Genomic DNA, 25,783 nt, shown 5'->3' with positions numbered 1-25,783 from the left:
TAAGGCCGGATGTCGCTCCGCGTAGCCATGGTGGAGTCGCTGGACCGAGCCGTGGGGAGCGTGGTGCGGGCGTTGGGCGAGGCCGGCATGCTGGAGGACAGCGTGGTGGTGTTCAGCGCAGACAACGGCGGCGTCCCCTGGGGCTACATGGCTTCGCGCGGCATCAACTGGCCGCTGCGTGGAACCAAGTCCTCCCCGTGGGAGGGCGGATCTAGGGCGGCCGCCTTCGTCTGGTCGCCGCTGATCGCCCAGGGGCGCCGTGTCTCTCAACGACTCCTGCACATCACCGACTGGCTGCCCACGTTCTACGCACTCGCCGGTAAGACGTCGGCCTCGGTAATTTTTATGGTAATTTGTCAATGCCGCTTATAGATCTCGCATCGCGCAGGCGCTTCGACAGCGCAAGACGCCACCGAAGTGCCGTTCCGGTATTAAGAGCCATAGGTTTGAGCGCCTCTCTACGGGCACATTGTGGATGTTTTTTGTTTTAATTGGCCACAATAGACCCGTGACTACGGGCACATTCAATTTCAACAGCGAATTTATATATTCGGTTCTTGTTCAAAATTTTGTTCAAAGAATCGAGTGACAACAATGGAGCAGGAGAGGTGTGTAATGTGGTAATGCACAACGTAGTCACTGCGTCGCATTTACCAGCCGTCAACGTCGTTCGTGGTTTCTGTTGCGTTAGTATCGATTTTGTTGCGCATGCAGCGGTTTCTATATATATATATATATATATATATATATATATATATATATATATATATATATATATATATATATATATATATATATATATATATATATTCGAAAGGAGCAGAGAACACATCTATGAGTGCATTGTCGAAAGAGAGAGGCTACCTGGAAGGTGTGCCCGTATAGCACTGGGCCTGCAGCCCAATATGTATAATCCTTATGGCAACGGCGCGAATACACACAGGAAGGCATAGTATTCCAAAACAAGCCATTTACTGGGAGGAGTTGTACATGTCCTGAAAGGCACCTTGGCGGCACCAATAGCGTCATGTACACTTGGCAGTCCTCGGCATACCGCATCTCCTTGCTACCACTGCACGCTGTCAGTGAAGGAGACAGCTGGGCAAGGTTTCAAATTTAAGATAAAACGAAAGCTCATGTGTTTTTACCATATAATGGGTTTTGGTTCTGACCTGTGCTATAGCGAGGTCTTTGTTGACTGAAATCTCTGTGCATGCCCTTTAAATATCCACACAAAGGCTGATCTGGTTTGGTTTATGGGATTTAACGTCCCAAATCGACTCAGGCTATGAAGGACGTCATTGTAGAGGGTTCCAGATAATTTCGGCCACCTGGGGTTCTTCAACGTGCTCTAAAATCGCAAAGTACACGGGCCTCTAGCATTTCGCATCCATCGAAACGCGACCGCCGCGGCCGGGATCGAACCCGCGTCTTTCAGGTCAGCAGCCGAACACCATTACCATTGAACCACCGCTAGTAAAGGATGATAGACGCGTTGGCCTCTTGGGGATCAACTGCGTTGACACAGCCATTAGCCCTAAGAAATCAGTACTAACTTAAATCAGTACTTAAATTTAATCCGCTCCATCTCCCCGCTAAAGCGTTGTTTTGACACAGTGCCGTGCGTTCATGAGTACTGTTCAAATCGCCGCCACGCTCTGCAGGAGGCTCGGTGAGCGAACTGGGTCCACTGGATGGCCGTGACATCTGGGCCACGCTGTCACAAGACGAGCCGTCGCAACGCTCCGAGGTGGTGTACAATATCGACCCCCTTTGGGGCTACGCAGCCATCCGGAGAGACCGCTTCAAGATTGTCGTGGGCTCCCACTTCGACGGCAAGTTCGACCTGCACTTCCCCATCCCGGGAGGACAAGGACCACTACTCTGGCAGGACCTGGACGCGCTCATGGAACAAAGCACCGCTGCAGAAGTGCGCCCTCATTATTACACGGCCGCTCGAACCGATGGCCCTTTGTCCAAATCATTGTTGCACGAACTGTGTCCGACAGACAGCATATATGATACCTACCGACGTTCGGCCCCATCGCTTGCAATGGCATTTTCGTGTCGACCACCAACGGCTCCCACTCTCTATAACAAAAGATAGCAGGAAACACGCGGGCATTTCGAGTACCTCCTTTTAGTGCCGTTACTCTGCGTTGTAGACGTGAGGCAGAAATTTTCCCGCGCTTCAGTGTTAAAGGGCCCGGGTTGCTAACCAGCTGCGTATGAAGGATCACGCCAATGAGGTCATTGGCGTGACCTAAAAAAAACCGACCTGCCCTCTCGTATTTTCCTGCCGCTTGACGGTGCATGTTCCTGCACCCTACCTTTCACACACCTGTCGCTCTACTTGGTGCGTTTCAACTTACTGCATGTGTACGACACAGCGCTAGTTTACTTCGCAAATGGCGCTCCTGCAACGCGGCATCGGCCGGGGAGGCGAAAAGCAGCTGCGTATACGCAACGCACAGCTGCAGGAGGCCGTACAGGCATGGGCACGCGCTCGCCTGCCCCCGCGGATGATGAGTCATATCTGGAGTTCTTTTCCAATCCCTACTATACTACTCCATATCTTGTCGCATCGATGCACCACCCATATCAAACTATTACTATCAGCGTGCACTTTCAGTACATACCACACATGTCTACAGTCCGATGCGTCGCGTGGTGCATAAAACTGTAGACAGGTTTAGTAGGAATGTGCGGTATCTACTGAAAGTGCGCATTGAGAGTAATAGAACAGCCCTTGGTAATAGCCTGGCATTCGTGGTGTGTCGACGCGATAAGATATAGATATAGTATAGCAGGGATTACAAAAAAATAAAAACATCACATATGATCGCCTCATCATCCGCGGTGACAGGTGAGCCAGTGCCTATGCCTATACGGCCTCCTAAAGCTGTGTGTTCCGTCGTCAGCTGCTTTTGGCTTCATCTCACCACTCGGGCCGCGCTGACAACCTTTTGTCTACCATAGGCCAGTATTCAGAAAGGCGAGAGGTGAAAGAAGGGGTCTAAGGAAAAGGAAAATAAAAGTAAGCAAATGTTGACAGAAAAACATCCAAATAAAAAAAATGTTGATGAGTCAACCTATACCTTTTGTTTCTTCACTGCATGCTTTATCTTCCGGTTGTATTCAAATTTAACCAGGCTAACAATTACCGCTTATTTATTTACCGCTAGAGGTTATCACGAGGCAAAAGGGGGAAACAATCCAGTGAGGTTAGGTCGGAACACTGTTGAACTTCTTAAGCCCCGCTTGTAGTGCGCGGACGGTGTGTTTGAGACCCGCGGTGGACACCTTTTCAAATTTGCCCTTCTGGCCACAGGCAGTAGCGTTCCGATAGGCAGATTTCACAGCGGCAGATTGCGGTGCGCGTGCCGCGAACTCCATAATGCAGGTGCGCCTACCCTGGCTTTAAAGTGTGGAAATGTACACTCTATGGTAGTGAGCCCGCAGCGCAAAATACGTTTAAACGTTTAACAGGAGTAAGGGGAAAACACACGACGGTACTTTGTCTTCTTTATTGTCCAATGTATTTCGCTCGTGTGCTCACGGTGGTACAGGATCTCGACCAAAGTGTGCTTTTGTTTTTCATCAGTCCCAGGCTGTATGTGCAGTACATGATGATGGTGGTGATTCCAGTTTAATGGCGCAGCGGCAGCTCGGCCAGCAGCCGCGGCGGCACGTGGCTTATATGTTTTTGGTCTGCACAAGGCGGGGTCAAGGTCCCATTTTCCAATCATTTCACCCCATAGAAGACGAACACAAGGTCAGGTGTATAGCTTGCACCCACTGAAAAACAGGTGGATTCGACCCTCGGTGGCACAGGGAGTCGAACTTCGCACCTACCGCATGCAAGGCGGCCTTTGCAGTTTGAAACAAGTAAAACAGAAATACGCAGACACAGAGAAGCACACAGGTCCTACGAGTTTCTCTGTGTCTGCGTCTTTCATCTGGCTTTACTTGTTTAAAAATGTACCCACTCGCCCAGCTCTCCAGTCTGGTACGTCTCTGCAGTGTAACTTCCCTGAGATGAAATAACAACAGCTCTTTAAATACATGCTTTCTAAATGAGTCCTGAAAAATTTTAATACCACAGAAAAAACAAAGGTGTGTTTGCTCACTACTGACCCAAATCATTCTGCAGGCGCTGCGAGCCCTGTACGGCAAACAGGAACTGGGTTTCCCATCAGACTGGAGGACCAACGCCAGCCTAAGGTGCCCGGAAGGAACATGCAGCGACGAATCGCGCTTCCGGTCGCTGGACAACGTGTATCTGTTCGACCTGGACGAGGATCCCTGCGAGTGCATAAACCTTGCCTCCACGCATAAACAGGTGCGGTGTCCAACTTTCTGCTTCGCCACGCGTGACGCGTCGTGCGGCCCGTCACCGCACCGTCACCGGAAGCCGTTCGTTTCAGTAATGAAAGTGGCTATAGAAAGAAGAATATGCTGGAGTGAAAAGTGCCCAGCGGCGACAGAGTGTGGCCAGATAACGTCACACAACAGAAGGAAGCTAGGAAGAGTCATTGGAAAATATTTCCAAGTAACTTTAAGGAAGCTGATGCAGGGACGGCATTTGTACGTGGCACGGAATTCAAACCGTCTCCGCTTTGCTTTACCCTTGTAGCTTTTCTGCAGGAGCGGTTAGGAAAGGGCCAATCTCCAGGAGCGTATCAAGGTACATCTGCGGATGATTACACAAAGGTAAAAATTAGCGCCGTAAGAATTCCCTGGCTGCTCCCGACCCCGGGTGAAGAAATGACAGGGATAACTATGCCATCCCCCTCCCCTTATATACTACATTGCAGGGTCATGCGCCAAACACACGTGAGTCACATGACCATGCAGAGCTCGCTCTTGAAAGCGCCCACTCCCCATGGAGCTCACCCAGAAGGTTATAGGCAATATACGGGTATGGCACACAATGCCGTCCGCACACATACCACTATCTCCGTATGATTACCGACTGTCTTTGATACCAAAGCACCACGCCAAGGCTCGAAGTTAACACTTCCGATTATCTTTTCTTCAGTGCAATGACACAAAGTGCACCCACGTTTATGTGCCATTAGACAGGTGCATTTCTTATAAATCCCGCTTTACCTTTCAGATACTCGAATCGCTGAACAAGACTTTACAAGAGTTCAGGGAACAAACCGTCCCTCCCATCAAGCCACCGGTAGACCCTGCCTCGTTTCCCGACAACCACGACGGGACGTGGGCACCCTGGCTCGATTGAGGGAGACGCGCGTCGCCTCGACGAACGCGCTACGAGGCTCTAATGGGCGCGTCTGTCCTCTTTCACTGCCCTCCATGGCTTCCACAAGTGCTCCGAAAAAGGCGGCTCCCTGTGCGGCAATAGTCGTCGCGATATGTCACCATAGCCGATGTCTAACCACAGGGAGCGCCAGTTTCAAGTAGTCACGGAGGGTCGGAACCACAGCATCAAATTCCACGCTGGTTGAGAACCCTATAGGGTCGGCACGTGCTCCGAGTTTCAAGCGCTTTTATTATTATTTTATTATGGAATCCCACAAGGGATTTTAGCAAGGTGGGTACATGAATACAAAAAAAAGAAATGAAAAATTACAAGTGCAAGTGTCAAAAGCTCCGGCAAAAAGCTCAGATATGAAAGTCACAATAATGAACAACCACTCGACGGCAATAAACAGAGAAAATAATACGTAGCACAGGTGTCAAGGCCCATAGGGTTCGCAGGAAGGGCTTGTCAAAGGAATCTTGGCATGCGCTTGCCGCATCTGGTGTCGGCCTTTTAGGTGAGTACTCTGCTGCAGCGTGCGATACAGCCGGTAGCTTAATTTAACATAATTTGTGTGCACGACTATAACTGCAAGCAACTAGGGATATCAGTAACCATTTTTACTGTAATTATTTTGTTTCCCCGAACAGATTTCTGGGGCAAAAAAAAAAAGGCACACGGAATCAGCTTCAGCAAGCTTTTCGTATGCATCCCAGGATCGTGATTGGTCGGCGGCTCGGGTGTGGTTTCAGTACTGGCATAGCGCCTAGAATACACTGCCGGTATATTCTAGGCACTATAGTACTGGCTAGTGACGATTTCAAGGATCGAGGATAATGGGCAGTCATTAATTTCGCGCGGCTACAGAACTGCTTCGGGAATGCGTTTCCACAAAATAAAAAGATCTGAAAAAATTACATAAAGAAACGCTGCCACTATCTAAAACCACCCTCCCAGTCAGTGCTGCGATTAAAAGTTACTCAGAAAGCAAATAAAAGACTATGAACATCATCTTTACCTATAGTGACAAACTGGTGACACATATACACGAGAAAATATGGCACATGAAGTATAACAGACCAAAACACTTTAGGCCGAGTAAGGCCAGGGGAAGGAGTGTACTAGTTCTTTTGTGTCACCGGTGGGCACCCGGCGGCACTGGGGATCGAACCCCGTAGCTTCCGCATGCGAGGTGGGTGCTCAAACTGCTCTTCCACCGCTGCGGTGTTAGCTCGTCCGCCGCCATTATGAAGCCAGGGAGCACGTGTAAACGTTGTGCTCTAAAAAAAAAGACAAACCCGTGTGCAACTGAAGATAAAAGAATATGCAAAGTTGGTCACAGGAGAGTTCATTCCTTGTGATGAAGCTTTCGATTATCGGCGCGGAGCATATCGTCCGTGTTAACGCGCGGCACGCAACTGCGACCAGAGTCCGCACGAATGTTTCCCACAGTTTCCGCCAGTGCCTGTACTCGTGGGGAGGGGGTGGCGTTATCGTACGCAGAAAATAAAAGTCAAAACGTTAAAAAAGATGCCTAGGGGTTCTACGTGGCTTGAACCTAGTTCTCAAGTCAAAGGTCAGGTACCCATTGGTCATAGTCATATGATCGCATGGTCATACTACCATAGCTGGGGCCATATTACCCCGCAGTTAACTTCTTTTTGGCCTTGTGAGGCACTGGGACCGCGCGATCGCATCTGTTCGGGATGAGGTTACATGGTTCGGCCGGTGCTGGTCTCGCAACTGCGCGACTCAAGGCTTCGTCGAATGGGTATACAAGGTATAACCAGGCCTCGTGCTCTGCAGCTTTCTTAGGTTGATCGCTTGGGAAAGGATGCTGTGCCTTAACCGCGCATGACGGACAGAGCTTCGACGCATCAACGATCCATCGAAGTGGGTATGGTCAAAGACCCTTTCCCCAAGCATGTCGCCGCTGAAAAGCCGAGCATCACTGCAATAGCACTGCACGTCTAGTCCACATGGTCTGAACCTGCCCTTCATATAACGACACGAACATAAATGCAGAAGTACTGGGAGACCTTACTACTCAACCACGAAGCAGAAGAGCAATGCGAAGTCATCGGTCTCGCCCTGACCGCCGCCTAGTCCCAAGGGACTTGCCGACGGTTAGGGGAATGAACGGGGATTTAGGCTAAAACCTTCTCCCTCATCATTTTTGACGGGTGCAAATAAGGGTTATTCCTCTCTCTTTCTCTGCGCGGTGAAGCTCATGCCCATTAGGAAACCGCTGTGTACCCGGCAGCACTGTGGTTGAACACAACAGAGCACTGTTTTCTTGACTGCATGCAATTACTTTTCATCATATTTTTTGAGATCTGCATGCTGTTCTCCCTCTCTTCCTTTCATCTGTTATTCCCGGAGTGCAGGAGTGAAAACGGCACTGACCCTTTCCAATCTTCTGCAGCAAATTTTAAGCGCTGCCCTCCACTGTGGAGTTCAGTCACGTGGCCTACGCCTCGTGTGGGTGAACGCAGTTGGTAGGGCTGTTAATGGGCATATAACACAATTAGAAAAAAAAACCTTTTTAGCAGGTTGATTGCAGCGTCACCTATCCTGGCATTGTCGAAAACTATCCAATGGTCATACTTCTCCGCAGTCAGTGCTGGAAGTGATGATAATAATTGATTTTTGGCGAAAGGAAATGACGCAGTATCTGTCTCGTATATCGTTGGACACCTGAACCGCGCCGTAAAGGAAGGGATAAAGGAGGGAGTGAAAGAACAAAGAAAGGAAGGTGCCCGTGGTGGAGGGCTCCGGAATAATTTCGACCACCTGGGGATCTTTAACGTGCACTGACATCGCACAGTACACGGGCCCTTCTGGGAATGGCCAATAGCATTTTGGAGTAGGCTTTGTAGAAGGCGAAAATTCAGTTTGGAAATTATTCCCGAGCCCTCCACTACGGCACCTCTTTCTTCCTGTCTTCTCTCAGTCTCTCCTATCCCTTCCCCTACGGCGCAGTTCAGGTGTCCGCCTAGATGTGCGACAGATACTGCGCTATTTCCTTCCCCAACAACCAATTTATTATTATTATTAACTGCTTCTCTGCTCGAAATTATTCCAGAGCCCTCCACTATAGGGCACCTCTTTCTCTCTCACTCCCTACCCTTGCGGTGCTGTTCGGGTGTCCACCGAGATGTGAGACAATTCGTCAATTCCTTTCCTCAAAAAACAATTTCTAAGCTGGTGGGCGAGCGCGCGCACTGCTCAGGAAATCTTCCTTTCCTTCCTCGGGGCGACCTCAGCAGCCCTTGTGACCTGCGTCCAGTATCCCCTCCCCAAAATATCCCAAAGGATCCACCACCACCACCACATCACGTCGTTTTTGGGCCAATGAGCCTTCGCATAGTAAAGTCGGCAGTATGGCGCCCCATCATGGCTGTGCAGAGCAGCGCCCATTACGTTCGCCGCTAGGCTATAGCACAGCTGCTCGACCAAGGGAGAAACGAAGTTGACAAAACGCACGTTGGATATGCCACCTGATGCAGAAGCTACGCTTGCGGCAGAGAAACGCAAGAGGGAGCGGAGTAGGGGAGGGAAGATGAAAAATTAAAAAATGGAAATTAGCTTTTGGGGAAAGGAAATGGCGCAGTATGTCTCACATACCGGCTGACACCTGAATCGCGCCGTAAAGGAAGATATAAAAGAGTGAAGAATAGGTGCCGTAGTGGAGGACTCCGGAATAATTTCGACCACCTGGGAATCTTTAACGTGCACTAACATCGCACAAACCCGACCGCGGCGGCTGCGTTTTTATGGAGGGAAAATGCTAAGGCGCCCGTGTGCTGTGCGATGTCAGTGCACGTTAAAGATCCCCAGGTGGTCGAAATTATTCCGAAGCCCTCCACTACGGCACCTCTTCTTCCTTTCTTCTTTCACTCCCTCCTCTGTCCCTTCCTTGACGGCGCGGTTCAGGTGTCCAACGATATATGAGGCAGATACTGCGCCATTTCCTTTCCCCAAGAAACCAATTATTATTATTATTATAACATCGCACAGCACACGGGCGCCTTATAGTGTTTCGCCTCCATCGAAACGCGGCCGCCGCGGTCGGGTTCGAACCCGGGAACTCCGGATCAGTAGCCGAGAGCGCACGAAAAATTGAAAATTGGCTTTTGAGGAAAGGAAATGGTGCAGTATCTGCCTCGCATCACGGTGGACGCCTGCTGAACTGCGCCGTAATAATTGTTTTTTGGGGGAAAGGAAATGGCGCATTATCTGTCATATATCGTTGGACACCTGAACCGCGACGTAAGGGAACGGGTAAAGGAGGAAGTGAAAGAAGAGGTGCCGTAGTGGAGGGCTCCGGAATAATTTCGACCACCTGGGGATCTTTAACGTGCACTGATATCGCACAGCACACGGGCGCCTTAGCGTTTTTCCTCCATAAAAAAAATGGCCAGGCTTAGCTTGGTTAAGCGAAGAATGCGTTGCATATCTAGATGGAGTTCCGTGCTGCTCCGTTGACTCGATAGGCTATTGACTCAATCGCCATTGAAACTGCCCGTGTAGCAGCGCTCGATCGCCTTTGAGTCGATAGACTATCGGTTCGAGGGCCCTCGAAATGCCCGTGTGACAGGGGTATAAGACTGTCCCGGCGAAGGAGCGCAGCTCTTTTATACATATGCCGTGACGTCAATCATAGCGCAGCGCCCCTAGCAGGAGGGGCGGGAGTCAGGTGGTGGCTGCGGCCGCGCGCGACCGCGCCAGTTGGGGCCCAGCTTTTCCTCCGTGACGTCACGCGCCGGTGCAGCGCCCCTAGCGGGAGTCAGGTGGTGGCTGCGGCAGCGCTGTGGTGTCTTGTCTCGCTTCGTCCCCGTCTTTATTCGCGCTGTATCGCATTACGAGTTGGGGCCCAGCTTTTCCTCCGTGACGTCACGCGCCGGCGCAGCGCCCCTAGCGGGAGTCGGGTGGTGGCTGCGGCCGCGCGAGTTGGGGCCCAGCTTTCATCATCATCATCATCAAAACGTTTATTTCCACCGAAATGAAACTCCTTTTTGGACCCCCCGGCACGCAGGCCTAAGGGAGCCCTACTTTTCCTCCGGCTGTCGTGACGTCACGTCACGTGGTTGCGCTAAAGGTCAATGGTGGCTGCCCGGCTGCGCCCAAGGGCTGAACTGAGTGATTGCAATATGCAACGCATAAAAACGCAGCCGCCGCGGTCGGGTTCGAACCCAGGAGCTCCGGATCAGTAGTCGAGCGCCCTAGCCACCGCGGTGGGTGCGCCGTAAGAGAGGAAAGGAATGTGGGCGCGAAAGAAGAGGTGCCATACGTAGTGGAGGGCTCCGGAATAATTTCGACCACCCGGGGGTCATTAGCATGCTTTGGCATTGCAAAGCGCACGGGCACCTTTTGCGTTTTCGCTTCCATCGAAAAGCGGCCGCCGCGGGTTCGAATTCGCGAACTCCGGCTCCACAGCCGAGCTCCCTCCACTGAGCCACCGCGCCGGCGGGTAATCTAGTTGGTTATAAGATCGGGAAATTCGCTGGGACAGGGAAAAGGTCGCTGGCACAGGAGAAGTATAGTTAGAAATTAGTTGGAGAAGTCCATTTTGTTCCACGGCCACTCTTGAGCGATTCCAAAACCGCCATTCAAAATTTTGTCCGCAGATACATGCTGCCGCCTATAAAATTATCACCTCCAACTCCCAACCACCTCGCCCCATCCAAATAGTCTCGGTACCGTCCCATTCCGATGCTCGAGCTTACGTCAACCGAGCGGCGCCTACGGAAGACCCAGGCAGCGCGAGACCGGCTGATCACAGATCACATCACGCTACACTACCGCGGTCCGCGTAGAACGTTAACTTTACCCCCTGCCACACACATCCCTGACAAAACAACAGACGACCTGGCGACAACTCCAGGCTCGCACCTTTCCCTTCCCAACGCTTTTCTTCCCTTCTACTCACACCCCCGAATGTTCCTCTGTGGGGCCCCCGAGAGCCATGTAATTAACGCGGGTCAATGACATCCTAGTCGAAATCAAGAGAAAGAAATGGGCTTGGGCAGGGCATGTAATGCGAAGGCAAGATAACCGCTGGTCCTTAATGGTAATGGAGCGGATTCCAAGAGAAGGCAAGTGTAGCAGGGGGCGGCACAAGGTTAGGTGGGCGGATGAGACGAAGATTGCAGGCAAATGGTGGAGGCAGCTGGCAAAAGACAGGGTTAATTGGAGAGACATGGGCGAGCTACAGGCCTTTGACCCCTGTAGTGAGCGTAGTCAAGCTGATGATGATGTTCATCTGCCGACAACTGCAACTAACGCGCCCCAAGGGTCACTCGCAGACTCGGGGGAGGGGAAGGGTGTCGTAGTCGCTACTTCCGACCCGGCCTCACAATTGAGGCTAATTCAGTGAGCGGAGAAGGTCGCCGTCAGACACGGGCTGCCAGCCACCACCCACGACCAGGAGCCAGCCCACCTCTGATATTTTGAACTATAAGGGCTCCGCCAATGATAAGTTTTTCACCGCCACTACCGGGTGGATGTCAGTATACGAAGCTTTGGGGCTTTATCTCCGCTCCCCTACTTCCTTTTCTCGCCCCCCTCCCCGTCCTAATATTTCGCGCCTGCACTCCGGGAATACTAGCCGAAGGGAAGAGAGGGAGGACAGCAGATTCCTAAGTATAAAGTGACCGCCACTGCTGTGCTCCTCAAAACGGCGATCTTTGGAGTCACACAGTTGTGTGCATACTGGCTTACAGGAACAACAAAATGCTGTCCCAGGCGACATTAAAAACTATTGCGTCCAATTGGGTTTTCCAACTGACAAAATGGTCTTTTTTTCGCCTGGAGTTTCAGCTGGTCGAACACATGCCGCACCCCTAATCTTCTCTGAAAGATATGATAGGGATGCCGAAAATCCTCCAAGCTCCTACGCACTCTACTGCAACCACAAAGCCTTTTTATTTTTTTTCTGCTTTTTAAATTTCAGTTTTTTCTCTGTAATACCAGCACAATCTCCTTGCCTTTTCTTTCTGCGAACAGGCGTCAAGGCCACAAGCTACCTGAATCCACCGGTGAAAAGTGACCGTGGGAGGGCCGTTATAAGAAGAGCCACATGCAGGCCCATGGCACACCATTCGATGTACGGAACATTCCACTAAATGGATATTCGACACCTGCAAATAACAGTGGTATACCTTTGCATGAATTTTTAAAAGGGGTGTTTCAAGAGTTCGACATTAACTTTCGATGTACAGTTGAACTTTGTTATACTGAAGTTGCACCGGGCCCAGCGGTTATACTTCGTTATAGCCCATGTTGACCAAGAGAAATCGTCATTCCTTCGTTATATCCATTATTTTATTATAAACAGTTTCATTATAATGAAGTTTGACTGTATCCAGGTTTGATATATATATATATATATATATATATGTGTGTGTGTGTGTGTGTGTGTGTGTTGCGAACGTAGGTTGCGTTGGCTCCGCAGAATAAAGATTTAAGAGAAGTGGGCACTTCTACAAAGACACTTTTATATATATATATATATATATATATATATATATATATATATATATATATATATATATATATATATATATATATATATATATATATATATATATATATATATATATATATATATGGGATTGACTGTATACATCTTCCCTGAAATTTTCCTTCAAATTGGACAAGTTGTTCAAAATTTGCCAGGGTCCACCCTTTAAAGAGACATAGAGGAGAAACTGAAGTTAGCCTCCATCGACGGAGTGTGGCATTCTAATGACAAAAAGACCGCTCTCACCAAACACAGAGGATTAATAAGCTAGAAAAGAAAAAGAATACAGGTGTCCCCGCCACCCCCGGCCGATTTCGCAAGTAAAGTGCATGCATCGACGCCACATTTTTGGCACAGATCCCAGAGGCTATGTTCTACTGTCATTCACTTCAGAATAGCAACCACCAGTCCTCGGTGTACACATTGAGTTTAAATTGAGTGGCAGGAAAACTTCTAAACTCAATTTTCTCAGCCATAATTGAGTCTTGCGCTGCTGGACAAATGTTAACATACCTAAAAAGAGCCAGAGAACCAATTTTCACTGAGAACGAAAATTCGTTTAGGTTGTCCTCAGTGTTCCTTTAATGATGTAGTCTTACAGTGATAACTGCAGCCCAACGTGCTGGCACAAGACACCACATTGAAGGTGGTGGATGGCAGTAAGCATACAAGGATAGAAATTAGTCAAGAAACCATTTTCTAGTTGCACCCCTACATACATGACATCTCCAAAGAGCACGGAATATTCAGCAGATGGAGGCACAGCAATGGTCACAGCCATACACAACCAATGTGTGTGCATTGCCTACTCAAGCTTCACATTGATTTACTCAGAGCACTGCATGCACAGAAAACCAGCAAGTACACATGCATCAATACTTGAACGTGTACATTATGAAGGATTGGTAACACAACAATTACACTTTCAACACCAAAACTTGCAGAACGGTGCCCTTGGCATGCACATATTTATTGCCTCTTCAATGCTACTTCCTCCATGTGCATCAGAAATATGAGTGGTTAGGCGAAGCACACTTTTAATAAAACGTGATGCCCAAGTGTACATCAGGGGTGACGATGCTTTAGTGCCACCTGTCACCAGAAGCTGGCTGGCCACTGCAAGCCAAACTGCGGTGGCTGCCTAGCACGAAGACGAGGGACACGGATGTTTGCAGCAGCGATTTACTCGTTCTTGTTAGCTGAAGAAGCGGCCTTCTCTGCAAAGCAAAAAAGGATGTGATCCAGTGTGAGCAGCACTACTGAATAGGCTGCAAAAAGAAAAGGACGAGAGAACACCTATCCTGAAATGTTATTCTTTTGACATAAAATATATACTTGAACAGTATAAAATGAAAGAAAAAAAACACTAATCACTCTAGGCACCACAAAAAAAAAAAACCCATGTGCCTACTTTTAAGAGTTCAATAATCTTTGAAGGATTCTTGCATTGAACCTTATTCTTCTGCTACAAAAATGCAATGTCCACATGCCCACTTCTGCAAAGACATTTGTGACCTTTCAATTCTTGTAGCACATGGTAACTACTAGCCAAGTTCAATGACTTGTCACGAAGTACTGGTCCAGTACAGCCATGCGTACAACAGGCTCAGCACACTACAGTAGTGCATTCATTGGTGCTATTCACGAAAATTCCTTGACCTATAAGCCTAGTTGAAGTTCAACAGCTCTAGAGTTTATGGCACGATCTGTATTAGGCAGCACAGTAGGGCTATTTACTTTGCACATGCCGCATATGTTCACTACAGCCATATTTTAAACTCACAAATAACTTTCATACTTTCAGACCTTTGGATAACAACGATTATCAGCTACACATCTGAAATATCTAAATTCATTAATAGCGACATGACAATGACCAAAACTGCTTCAGGAGAAACTGAAAATTTGCACTTCTGCATGAACAATTTTCTCCTGATAACACTGATTTCAGTTCGTGTTTCTCAGTTATAGATTGTACAGTATATTATATGCATTTTACCTTGAAGGTTCATTCGATTTGCTTACTCCACAGCAATGCAGTGCAACTTGTTGACAACTTCACTGAACCGAAATTGCATTTCAAGCTTTTAGGCCGCACACAACATAGTTAGCTGCAGGGTTTGAACCAAAAAAAAAAACAAGATTTTTCAGTAATGGGGCAGAACACCCTTGTGACAAAGGTACACTTATGATCAAGAGTTAAAGCGCTTCAGACACCAAACTTTGAGGCTATACAGTTGAACCTCGTTATAAGAATGTTGAAAGGGCCCGGCGATTACCTCTTTATAGAGCGTGCTGACAGAGCTTCCAAGGAGAATCATCATTCCTTTGTTATATCCATTATTTCATTATAAACCGTTTCGTTATAACAGGGTTTGACTGCAAAAAGCCTGTTATGGGCTTTCTCTGTATAAAAGGTCACCACAAACAAGTATTGGGTGCAAAAAATGCTTGAAAAGTATTTTAATTCAGCTCCAAAGGGTCCTGAAATGTTCTCGTATACGATCAAGACCCCTTTGCTATGCAAAATAGTTAATGATGATGAGCTTTGAAACACCAGTGAATACTTGTGACACAAAAGCACATTAATGCGACATACTAACAACAGCGATGCATGACATCGGCAGTCGGTGGGCTGATCAGCACATATAGCATCGTTGAAGCATTACCATCAATGGCTGAGCGAAACCTTCAAGCCCATGAGACAACGACCTGAATTAGCTGCTCGTCTTCAACATACCCATAGTACAAATAAGCGAAACCATTGACTACATTTAATATATTCACACTTCGACACTCACCAGTGCTCAACCCTTAATTCCTTAATTTCAGTCGATGCTGCCCCTCTTTCCTCACGGTTCACGTATACAATGTTGCCGATTGCAGAGAGTGCGTTCACACGTATTAGCGAACCCAAATGGTCATGAAGTATGGTTTTGACAACAGTGACCTCAAATCAATGATTGCAAACATCTCAAGACAGGGCACACATACAATGAGCAGGAAGTGTTGTTGCTGCGGATGGGGTGGAGTGAGGACTGTGACGGATAATGGTCGGTACGAACAGTGAGACATCATGCCTTCGTAATGTGACATGGGGATCAGGTGACTGCCACCTACTCCTCTCGGCTATGGGTTAGCGACACAGACATCTGCTGAGCATCGGCATAGTGTGACAAAGCTAAATGCAACTCAGAATCTGCGTTGGCATCTGCGATCTGCTGACGGAGATCAGTCCAAGCGATCCGCTTGGTTTGAGAACGCGATGCTGTCCCTCGCTCGTGTGGTTTCTTTCAGGCTGTAACGACCAAGTTTGCCAGACCAATTTTGCTAGCATTTCGAAAGGCCCTGTTATGTAAAGCATGTTTACGAGATCAGAAGACACAGCAGTCAGTGCGTCACAACATGACCGGGTTGCTGGTCTTCCATGGTTCTGGCGTCACAGCACAGCCCAGCGCTCAGAAAGCGAAACTGAAATCACTCGAAATAAATAATGGAAAAATAAATTATTTACTACACATACATGAATCCCAGAGCGTGTCATGTATTCTGGAGCAAAATACGCTTGAAACAAAAAACCCGCAAGCCAAAAATTTGATGTCCCCGCCCCTTTAATAAAACGCCTGTAGCACCTTCTCAGTAAAGAGAAGAATAAAGTGTTAGAGTATTAAAGAGCATTCAACTGTAACCAGTTTGAGCTTAAAGGCGATGACCCATTTTCTTAAAAGGATTCAGGTTTTTATCATGCATGCTGCTTTATCTGCTAGTCTTGCAAACTGCAGTGACGCCAAATATGTTGCTTTATGGTTTATGGAGGTTAAAAGGAGCTACCAAAGCAGCTCAGGCTATGAGGGGCGCCGTAGTGGAGGGCTCCAGATAATTTTGACCACCTGGGTTTCTTTACCGTGCACTAATATCGAACAGTACATGGGCATCTAGCATTTCGCCGGACAGCTGAGGCGGGATCGAACATGGGGATTTCGGGTCAGCAGCCAAGCGCCATAACCACTGAGCCACCATGGTGGCAACACCACGTGTGAATCCAGTTTCGACAAGACTGAAACAGCAAAAAGAGATGAATATCAAATGGTACAAGACAGATTACACTGTTTTTGAGCACCGTATCAACAGGCTCAGATAATAAAAGCAAAACTTAATTTAGCAAAGCAAATAAAAGACGCTTACGCAGGGCAGTCCGAATGCCAGCACCAGCATCTGCAGCCAGCTTGTTGACAGTGGTCTCGTTGCGCAAGAAGACAGGACGGATGAACTTGGTGTAGATGTGCGTCGATCCGTTTGGTTGGATGGGAGCAAAGCAGTACACGAGGAAAATGATCTGAAAAAACACAAGGCAAAACTAGGCTGAAATAAATTCTCATGCACCTCATTTCCGTGCATAAAGCAGCTTCAGTTAATGACTGCCTGTCAAAATTTTGTACACGTTTGGTCATTCATACATTAGTGTTTGATCATTATTCAAAGCATAAAAAAATTGGGGACAAAAATCGCCAAAATGCTGCATTTCTCAACTGTGCTCGCCAATTTTGAACAACTATGCGGCCTTTGCTTACATTAGCTGCCTGCACCCACCACGCACCTGGTCATTGTGAGTTCAATTTACATAACTTTTTCCATACCGCACCTATTAAAATCATTCCATCTGAACGAAGGCACAGAACACCCCATTCAGAGGAATCTGGGCTGCTTCTGAACAATGAACATGGAGGAATATGGTCAACATGGAGCAACCGTGCAAGCATGGTGCCTAAAGTGGCATCCTCTTCTTGCACTAACCCTGCTTAGCAGCAACGGTGTTCTCACGATTTGGCTGCATTGACAATTGACTCTGTAGGTGCAAGCGACAGCTCTGTGCAAAAAGATGATGTCTTATTTAAGTCTGAACGGAGATGATTACTCCTCCCAGCCCTGACTATCGACAGGTGCCCGTCTGTTAACATTCGTTTGCGCCGTTGCCAAGGAGATTCACTCTTTCTGGACTTTTCTGAAGGTACCAGGTGTGTCCTGAATGATTTCGTGCCATCAGCACGGCCCGAGGTCCACCTTGAAACTGCACTGCTCAGTATCCCCAAGCGCTGGGTGTGAGCAATTGATTGTCTTTTTGCTGACCAGAACGTTTAGCATAAAAAGCTTTGTAACTCTGAATAGTCATTTTTAGCACAGTAACATACCTACGGTATATTCTAGATTCTTTTTTTATTTTCCGGCTGGATATGTACAACAACTTGGGACTTTTTCCACAAATATCTCAAATTTTGCCAGTCAAAGATCTATTTCATAAACAACATATATTCTGATTTTTCTTTCACAGCGATAGCTGTCAGGTGCCCGCCCCTGGCTTTCTCGTCAGCATAACTGGTGGGTGCGTTAATGTCTCGTGACCTTATGTCACAGTCAACTTGGGTCACATAAGCCTACGGGTGGCTCTGTTTGGAACAGCCACCTGCCAGTGCAGGGGTGCATCACGTGACCACTACACCAGTCCGCCAGGAATAAACTGAACGCCTAAACAGCTATCGCTGAACATCGCGTTACACAGTCGTAGCCGTCCTGTCAGTTTTTAATCATTAAAAAGAGAATTCTATAGCTACACTATGATGTACTGAAGCAAAGAAAAATTTTGAAATTAATGGGTGAAAGAAAATTTTATGCACACTACCCTGAAACTGCCAATTTTCCTATGGTAAGAAAAGAATTAAGCTGCTCAAAAATGACATCCATTGCAACAGTAGATACTAGGCCAACATGGCCATTCCAAACTGTTTCCAAAGCCAATATTTTCTAACATCATATCACTACTCACTGTAAAAGAACACGAAATGAGCAAAAGAAGAGGCAAAGAAGGGGCATGTATAGAGCTGCGATGACAAGAACTCACAATGAAAAAAAGGCAAACGAACCTAGTTTGTATTAATTGCTAAAAAGTCCCTATATTGTGACACACAGCTTCCCCAACAAAAGTTGCTCCTTATGTCACAGCCCGCACCATTTACCCTTTGACAGGCTGCAGAAAATATACTTCCTACCAGTATATTGTAACTGCTTAGAGCTCATTTCCTCCCCTAAAGCCCCAATTAGACCTTGCGGGAAGTGTTCGGAGCTAGATAAAAAATGGAGTGGTTTATCAAGCAGTGTGAAAAATGTTTTATACACGTAGACCCTGCTATGTAATACGAATGGATTGCTGCAAGAATGCTTTCTGTACGTTCCTGTTTCTGTAATTAAGTCAGTACCTGGCTGTGACAGAGACTGGAAAAGTGCTACAGTTTTGAAACTGATAAGCTCAAGAAGTCACTAGATTGCAATGCCTAGAAAACAGCTTCACAGGTATTTAGCACTAGAAACAAAACACGGTGTGGATACTGATCAATACTTCAGTAAATCTTGTGAGAAGTCTACCTCACTAACTTCTTCTTTTGCGTCCGTTTAGTTGAGTATCAGTACCAAATATTCACAAGTGTTCCCGCATATGCACCGTTTGAAATAAAATTGTTTTCTATTTTTTGGTCACCTATTGTACCATGAGCATTGGGACGATTTGGCTTAAATATGATATGTTTTGACAAAGAGCTATTCAGATCATTCCCAAATAACGTAGACAGAAAGTAGCCCTCCATCTGCGCTGCAAAAAGTACCATCTTTGCCAATAGTAACCAGGCAACAGTGTTTGCTTCTCGACCATATAGTGAAACCCTTACGGCACCCCTAATACCAAAAGGGTATTGCAAAGTGAGAACAAGGTTTTTCTCACCTTGCACAGATTCAGAGCTTAAGGGGTGCTAGCCACAAGTGCTCTGCTGCATGGCTAAGAAACAAACTCTGTTGCCTGGTTACCTTTGGCAGAGGCGTATACTTAGCTATCCTTCAAATTTGGATTCCTGGGTATTGGGGTACTGCAAAGCTCATTTGGTGAGTGTGGCGAGTGAACTCAACAGAATCCGCCACCCCCACATAGCAGAGAGCTATAACAATCTCAGCAGCAAGCACTTTAGGCCACTGCCACATTGAGCACATGTGCACGATCAGTCAAAAATTTATACCAGCACGCACCACAACAGCCACAGAGCAGCTTTCTGGCCTCCACAGTGCTCAGTCAGCAGCCTCTGCAAGACTCTGCTTCAAAATGAAATTGCCACACTTGCCTTCATCAACCAGTAGAATGGGAAGTAACGCAAGATGTTGTCCGCAAAGAAGTCCACCACTGAGAAGCATGCGAAGACCACCCAGTATGTGAGCCACTTGGTGTCATCCTCTTTTGATGTGGACTCAATGGCCCGCATGCTAGACAACAAAGGAAAAAAAATAGCAGTAAGGAAAGCAAACATGTCATTTCCTGATGCCTGCCATTAGTGGACAGTGTGCTTTGATCAGGACCAGGAATACCCTTATCAAATGGACAGCCTAAACAGCAATCTAGCCACTGTAAATTGAACTTGATGGGGATAGGCCTTTGCTGCAGCGTGACCTTCAATGACCAGTGAAGTTGCAAAGGCCATTTGCAGCCACTTCACACAGACTATGTGTAGACATGAACAGGATGTAGAAGCCCTAAATCAGGGGCCTCAAACTCGCGTCCTGTGAGGACTTGTGCAATGTGCTGGCCTAACGACATCAGCCATTGTGCCCAAATTCCCTTCCATTATATCTTGGTTCCTTCTTGGTTCCATATTTATGCTTTAAAGCCAGCTGGTTGCTCACCCTGTGTGACTTCTTGGCCAGCAATTAAAGACATCGAACTCTGAGCAAAAATTTTCTCCTACCTTCACATTACCCCTGAATGCAAGACATCAGTTCGCTTTTGCTGTGTTCTAGAGGCAGATAAAGTGTTCATAGCAGGGTTGCAGGCATTACCGTAAAAAAGTAACTAAATACGTTACTCGTTACGCTAAGAAAAAAGGAACGCGTTACGCCCCTACGTTACCTACAAAAAAAAGCAACGCGTTACCCTTACGTTACCGAAAAAAAGTACCGCACGTCACTTTGCCGTTACTCCAGGACCATCAATTTAGTTTGCGCATCTACGTCTTAAGAACTCACGATAACAATTTCATAAAGCTCATAATTCACATAAATCTTCTAGCCCAAACAACAATTTTACGTGCAATCCTGAGTTAACGAGAATACTTTGCATAAATATGCAGGAGCTTAGCAATATTATAGTGGCCTGAAGTTGCCTGTAGAGTTATATGTGATGGATTCTAAATTTGTGGAACATAGTGAAGCTATTTTCTGAATGTGACAAACACAAAATGGCACTTCATCATCAATTCTAACTTCACAAAGAAAACATTGCTGAACTCTCAACAAATTTGCAGTAATTCTGAAAAATGTCATGTTCAAAAATGCTCGGCATGCTTCCATTCTGTAGAGAGTTGTGTGTGTGAGTGGTTCGGGAAGGGGAGGTAGGTGAAGGCAAGTGTGTGAATGCGTGTTCGTGTACGTGTTACGCGCTTTATGGGTATTCTGTCTCTTTTTTTAGTTGGGTGCGTCGTCAAGAGCAGGTGTTTTCTGGCATGCATGCGAGCCGCAACACAGGTCGCCGAGGGCAGCTGTTTGTTTATTTGCAGCCTCAATTTAGGTTCTCTGCATTTTTTTCTAAATAAAGGGGGCGAAGTGGGGGACAACTGGGATGAAAAGTAACTAGTAACGTGACACCTCACGTTACCGAAAAATGTTAACGTAAGTATGCTACCTGTTACAGTTCCCAAATGGTAACGAGTACGTAACTAAGTTACCGAAAAAAAGAACGCGTTACTGGTAACGCCATTACTTGTAACGCGTTACCGTCAACACTGGTTCACAGGGTTCATAGCCAGCAAGATGTCTGTGCTGACCTCTGCCCTTTCCCATCCTCTTGCTTTTCCATCCACTGACCCATGGACGACATAAGCGTGCCAATGTGGCCCGTGGGCAAGATGAGTTTGAGACCCCATGCCCCAAACAGACTGAAATTCTGCCTCATAGCATTAACCGTAGCGCACATTCTCTTGTTGGCAGAATTTTACTCCCTAGTTGAAATAAAAGCACTGCGAACTGTCAAACATAAACAGCTGTGCATCATGCCTTCCCGTCCACGTGTTCTAGCCTCCTTGCATGCTCTGTTGCAGCTGGAAAGCACTGATGTCATGCTGAAAATGCAACAACAGCAGCTGCATGCAAGAACGTCACTGATGTGTGCCAGCTTCGCCGAAAAAATAAAAACACTCCCAAAGCTAAGTGTGCAGCACTGTTGGCCTCCTATCGCAGTCTACAAAAGATGCCAAACTACAACTTATTGGAACCACTCTGAGCATTTATTTACAACTAAAAAAGTACTCACTTCAAAGCTTGATCACTAAAATTTAGATAAGCAAATATCAGATTATTTTAAGAAACAAAATAGCAGAAGAGTATTTGCAAGTGCTATGCACCTGCAACAGTTAATATTACCAGTGAACTGGCATAGCATGCATAAACAAAGACAGTTCATTTGAACAGGCTACACTGCCAAGCATGCAGCCTGCCACAACCACACGTAGCAAAAGAGAAAAAGAAAAAGTTACTCTGATGGAGCACAAGAGGTCTCTGAAGGACTCAAGAAGTAAAGAATGGCCCACATACTCTACCACATGCAAGAAAAGCACATGGTTTTTTTAAAACCTAAACCTTGTGGCGCCTAGACAGTGGCTGCATTCACAAATCCTTCTGCACACAATAACTGTGCATGACTCGCTGGCATCCTACCTTTCAGCTGACATGACAAAAATGCAAGCACAGAATGAAAACAACTTTGCAACAAAGCTCGTACTAAGCCGATGCCAGCTTCGAAACGCTCTAGTGAGACAGCAGCAATAGCGGCAATAATGACGTCTGGGAACAGAGAACAACTGTAAATAAGGTGAAAGTAGCACTCTGACCCGAATTGCAGTTCTTGGAACACAAAATACCTATCAGGCTCCATGGTGCAGGCCCATACTGCAAATTCATTGGGACAATGCCCGCTTCCAAATGCAACTAAGCAAAGACAGTACCACAATTCATTTTAAATTCAATTTGCTGAAAATTTCGAGCACAACCTACAATTCAAACAAGATTATTCAAACCACTTTGCGTGGTAAAACTAGATCGAATGGCAGAGGTAAAGTGTATGTCTTTTGATGTCAATGTACCAGTGCCATATAAAACATCTAATAACCACTGTTTATGCTGTTAGTGCTTACATGACAAGCCAAACAAAAATTATCTGTTCGTCGACAGTTTTCACAGCACTGGCTAACTTGAAAGAGCCTTCTAGTGGGGAAAGTTACAAAAACAACAATATACGGCCAGCAGTATGTACTGCCTATTTCAAGGCATGGAAGATCTGGGCAATAATGGTTCACCAAGAAGTACTTCGCGTTGAAAAAGGCTACCCCCATGGTATATGCAGCAGTAGAAGCAGATTACCAGATAAAAGAGTGATAGCAGGAGAGTGCATGAAGCAACAGGGTTATCACTGCAATAGCAACTCAAAAGTTACTTGAATGCTGTTAGAAGCAGCCATGGCATCTCTGCACATAAACAGCCATCACCAAAATTCTTTTTCTCTATTAAAGGTGGTATTCCTAAGGAGAAACGCAGGTTTTGGAGGTGAATTTATTTTTTTCGCGTAGGGCAATGAATTTTGGCATGTTTACTGGAAAGTTCGCTCAATGTCTAAATACAAAATTTTGCTGAAATATGTAAAGTAGTTCTGGGATTATAAGTTTTTGTATGCTTCATTGCTATACCAAACTTGTAGAAAGCCTGGCATGACAACAAAACATGGTAGGAGTCTGCAGTCACTGCAGTCTGCAGTTTTTTTTCTACATAGAATGCTATATGCACACTTGCATAATGCACTCACTACAGTCATGTAAAATTAGTGATGGAATAAGAATAAGAAGTAATTCAAAAATGTAGAAATGCCACTGCATTAAGAATTTTTGAAAGAACGCAATGCAACAAACAGCATGAAAATCCGCAAAGCAGTCGTCGTGCCATGCTTTCTGCAAGCTCGGCAGTCAGGTCAGTAAACACTTGCAAGAAAACTGGCATTTTCATGGAGATTTCAGCCAGTTTTCTGTTACCAACAGTTACGAAAACATTTTTTGAAGTCGCTTCTGGGCTGTTTTCAGGTTAAATTTTAAAGACCTTAGAAATTCTTTCCCCCCCCCCCCCCCCCCCCCGAGATTTTTGTGTCTTGAAAGCGGTGCCTCTTCTTAAACGAGCATATTATTATCATTTTGTATGATACTAATGACATCAACAGCTCAAACCATCAAGCAGCACTAATGCTTTAAACAGTTTTACACTCTCGAACTCACATGTGCCGGACTAGGACCGACATTGAAGTCGCTATTCTCCTGTTAGCTCCACAGCTTGCTTAAGAAAAAACTCCTGGTGGAAGCAGCCAGCTGGCAGCCACAGATAAACTCGCCAGACCTTTTGCTCATAGATTACCTTTTGCTGCTTTCCATTAAGAGCAAGACAGGATATAAAGCCACTCACTTCAGGCATATTCGCAATGAAAGCTTTAAGAGGAAAGTGAATGCCAGCCATCAAAACGAGGATATCAACATTAAGTAATTGAAGAGAACATAGTGCACATTCAACCTCCCACTTTATGGTGCCTGGCCTTAAAATAAAGAAAAGAACAGAAGGCTGCCTCACTACCTCAACAGACATAGATAGCATGGCTGTGATAAGAAACCAGCACAAGAACTAAATGCACACATGTACTGCACAAACCGTGAAGAATCCATTAATATGCAAGGATCTTGTTTTCTTCATGGCTAGACGAAGCAAAAGCCTCAAATGGAAAGGTCAGTGGTTTAGCAAAACAAATGAGAAAAACTCACGAAGCATAAGCGGGGATGGCAAATCCAACTAAGTTACAGAGCAGCTGGGCAAAGTAGCCAAAGATCATGTACAGTGCAAAGAAGCCAGCCACACCTGCACAGAAACAAAAGACATGCATTAGTGCTCAAATACAAGTTTGGGGTTATACAACACACCAACAGTCAGTTAAATAAAACTCCATAGCAGGCACAAAGTTTCTGTTTTAGATTTCAGAGACACATCAACCACACTACTAACAACACAAGCTAGTTATTAGTTCTTATGCTATCAGAATAGCAGAGTAACAGGCATTATCCTAGGTTTTTTTTTGTGTGTGTGCCTTAGCTACTAGATACAAAAAATAAAACAATGTGGTAAAATTAACGATGTAAAACATATTTAAACTAGGCATTTGTGCGCACATGAAGAGTCAGCGAAAGTGGGAGATAAACCAATTAGCAGAAAACAGGAAAAATGTCTGTGTGCCAATTGAGCCAAAGTAACTAGCAATAGTGGTGAATAAACCAGCCACTGCACACATTAAGAAAAAATCCCAAACTTTTCACCCTCCTCATGGACAAAGGCACGTTCACTTTGTGTTTGCAAGAAATGCATCTACCTGCCCTTTCTCTACCGGGGCTATTTCATTAGATTTTAATGCGAACTCAGCGTAACACACTAAAGCCTCCGCATTCACACGACAATCAAACATATTTGGTTTGAGCGACTGCTGCCGTCAAGTGGCACCGAACGAAAGAATCAAATAACCAGCACCACTAAGCCCAAGATTACATTAGAGCAAAAACCAGTGACCAATACGCCTTTACTCACAGATTGCAAAACTGACCTACAGACATGACAAGCTTAATGTGACAAGCCGATAAATACTTTCTTGTATATGCCGGCCCGAAAGACGTGAGTTCGATCCCGGCCGCGGCGGTCGAATTTCGATGAAGGCGGAATTCTAGAGGCCCGTGTGCTGTGCGATGTCAGTGCACGTAAAAGAACCCCAGGTGGTCGAAATTTCCAGAGCCCTTCAATACGGCGTCCCTCATAGCCTGAGTCGCTTTGGGACGTTAAACCCCCCATAAACCAAACCAAACTTTCTTTATCTATGCTCCTAATGGTATGAC

General features: G+C 46.3%; 2 protein-coding genes across 7 annotated transcripts in view; one reads left to right on the top strand and one right to left on the bottom strand.

Moving 5' to 3' along the window:
- LOC144126073 (arylsulfatase B-like) overlaps positions 1-8,961 on the top strand; it is a 66,428-nt gene extending 57,467 nt beyond the window's left edge. For 4 of the 5 annotated variants that reach the window (XM_077659985.1, XM_077659987.1, XM_077659986.1 and 1 more), the window contains exons 9-12: positions 26-319; positions 1,665-1,930; positions 4,154-4,342; positions 5,120-8,961. In XM_077659985.1, coding sequence (XP_077516111.1) covers positions 26-319; positions 1,665-1,930; positions 4,154-4,342; positions 5,120-5,248 — 878 coding nt within the window. In that variant the 3' untranslated portion in view covers positions 5,249-8,961. The remainder of the gene's footprint in view (positions 1-25; positions 320-1,664; positions 1,931-4,153; positions 4,343-5,119) is intronic. The other variant, XM_077659989.1, reaches the window with a different exon arrangement.
- Positions 1-25,783, bottom strand: part of LOC144126078 (receptor expression-enhancing protein 5-like) — a 123,417-nt gene that overhangs the window by 82,847 nt on the left and 14,787 nt on the right. Inside the window, exons 2-5 of one of the 2 annotated variants that reach the window (XM_077659994.1) lie at positions 24,671-24,764; positions 19,955-20,093; positions 16,980-17,130; positions 13,325-14,011 (exon numbers count right to left, since the gene is read on the bottom strand). In XM_077659994.1, coding sequence (XP_077516120.1) covers positions 13,977-14,011; positions 16,980-17,130; positions 19,955-20,093; positions 24,671-24,764 — 419 coding nt within the window. In that variant the 3' untranslated portion in view covers positions 13,325-13,976. Of the gene's footprint in view, positions 1-13,324; positions 14,012-14,370; positions 17,131-19,954; positions 20,094-24,670; positions 24,765-25,783 lie in introns of those variants that run through there. The other variant, XR_013313447.1, reaches the window with a different exon arrangement.

This window comes from Amblyomma americanum, chromosome 3 (assembly GCF_052857255.1).
Source record: "Amblyomma americanum isolate KBUSLIRL-KWMA chromosome 3, ASM5285725v1, whole genome shotgun sequence".
Classification (NCBI taxonomy): domain Eukaryota; kingdom Metazoa; phylum Arthropoda; class Arachnida; order Ixodida; family Ixodidae; genus Amblyomma; species Amblyomma americanum.
This window is presented reverse-complemented; position numbering and strand designations above follow the sequence as displayed.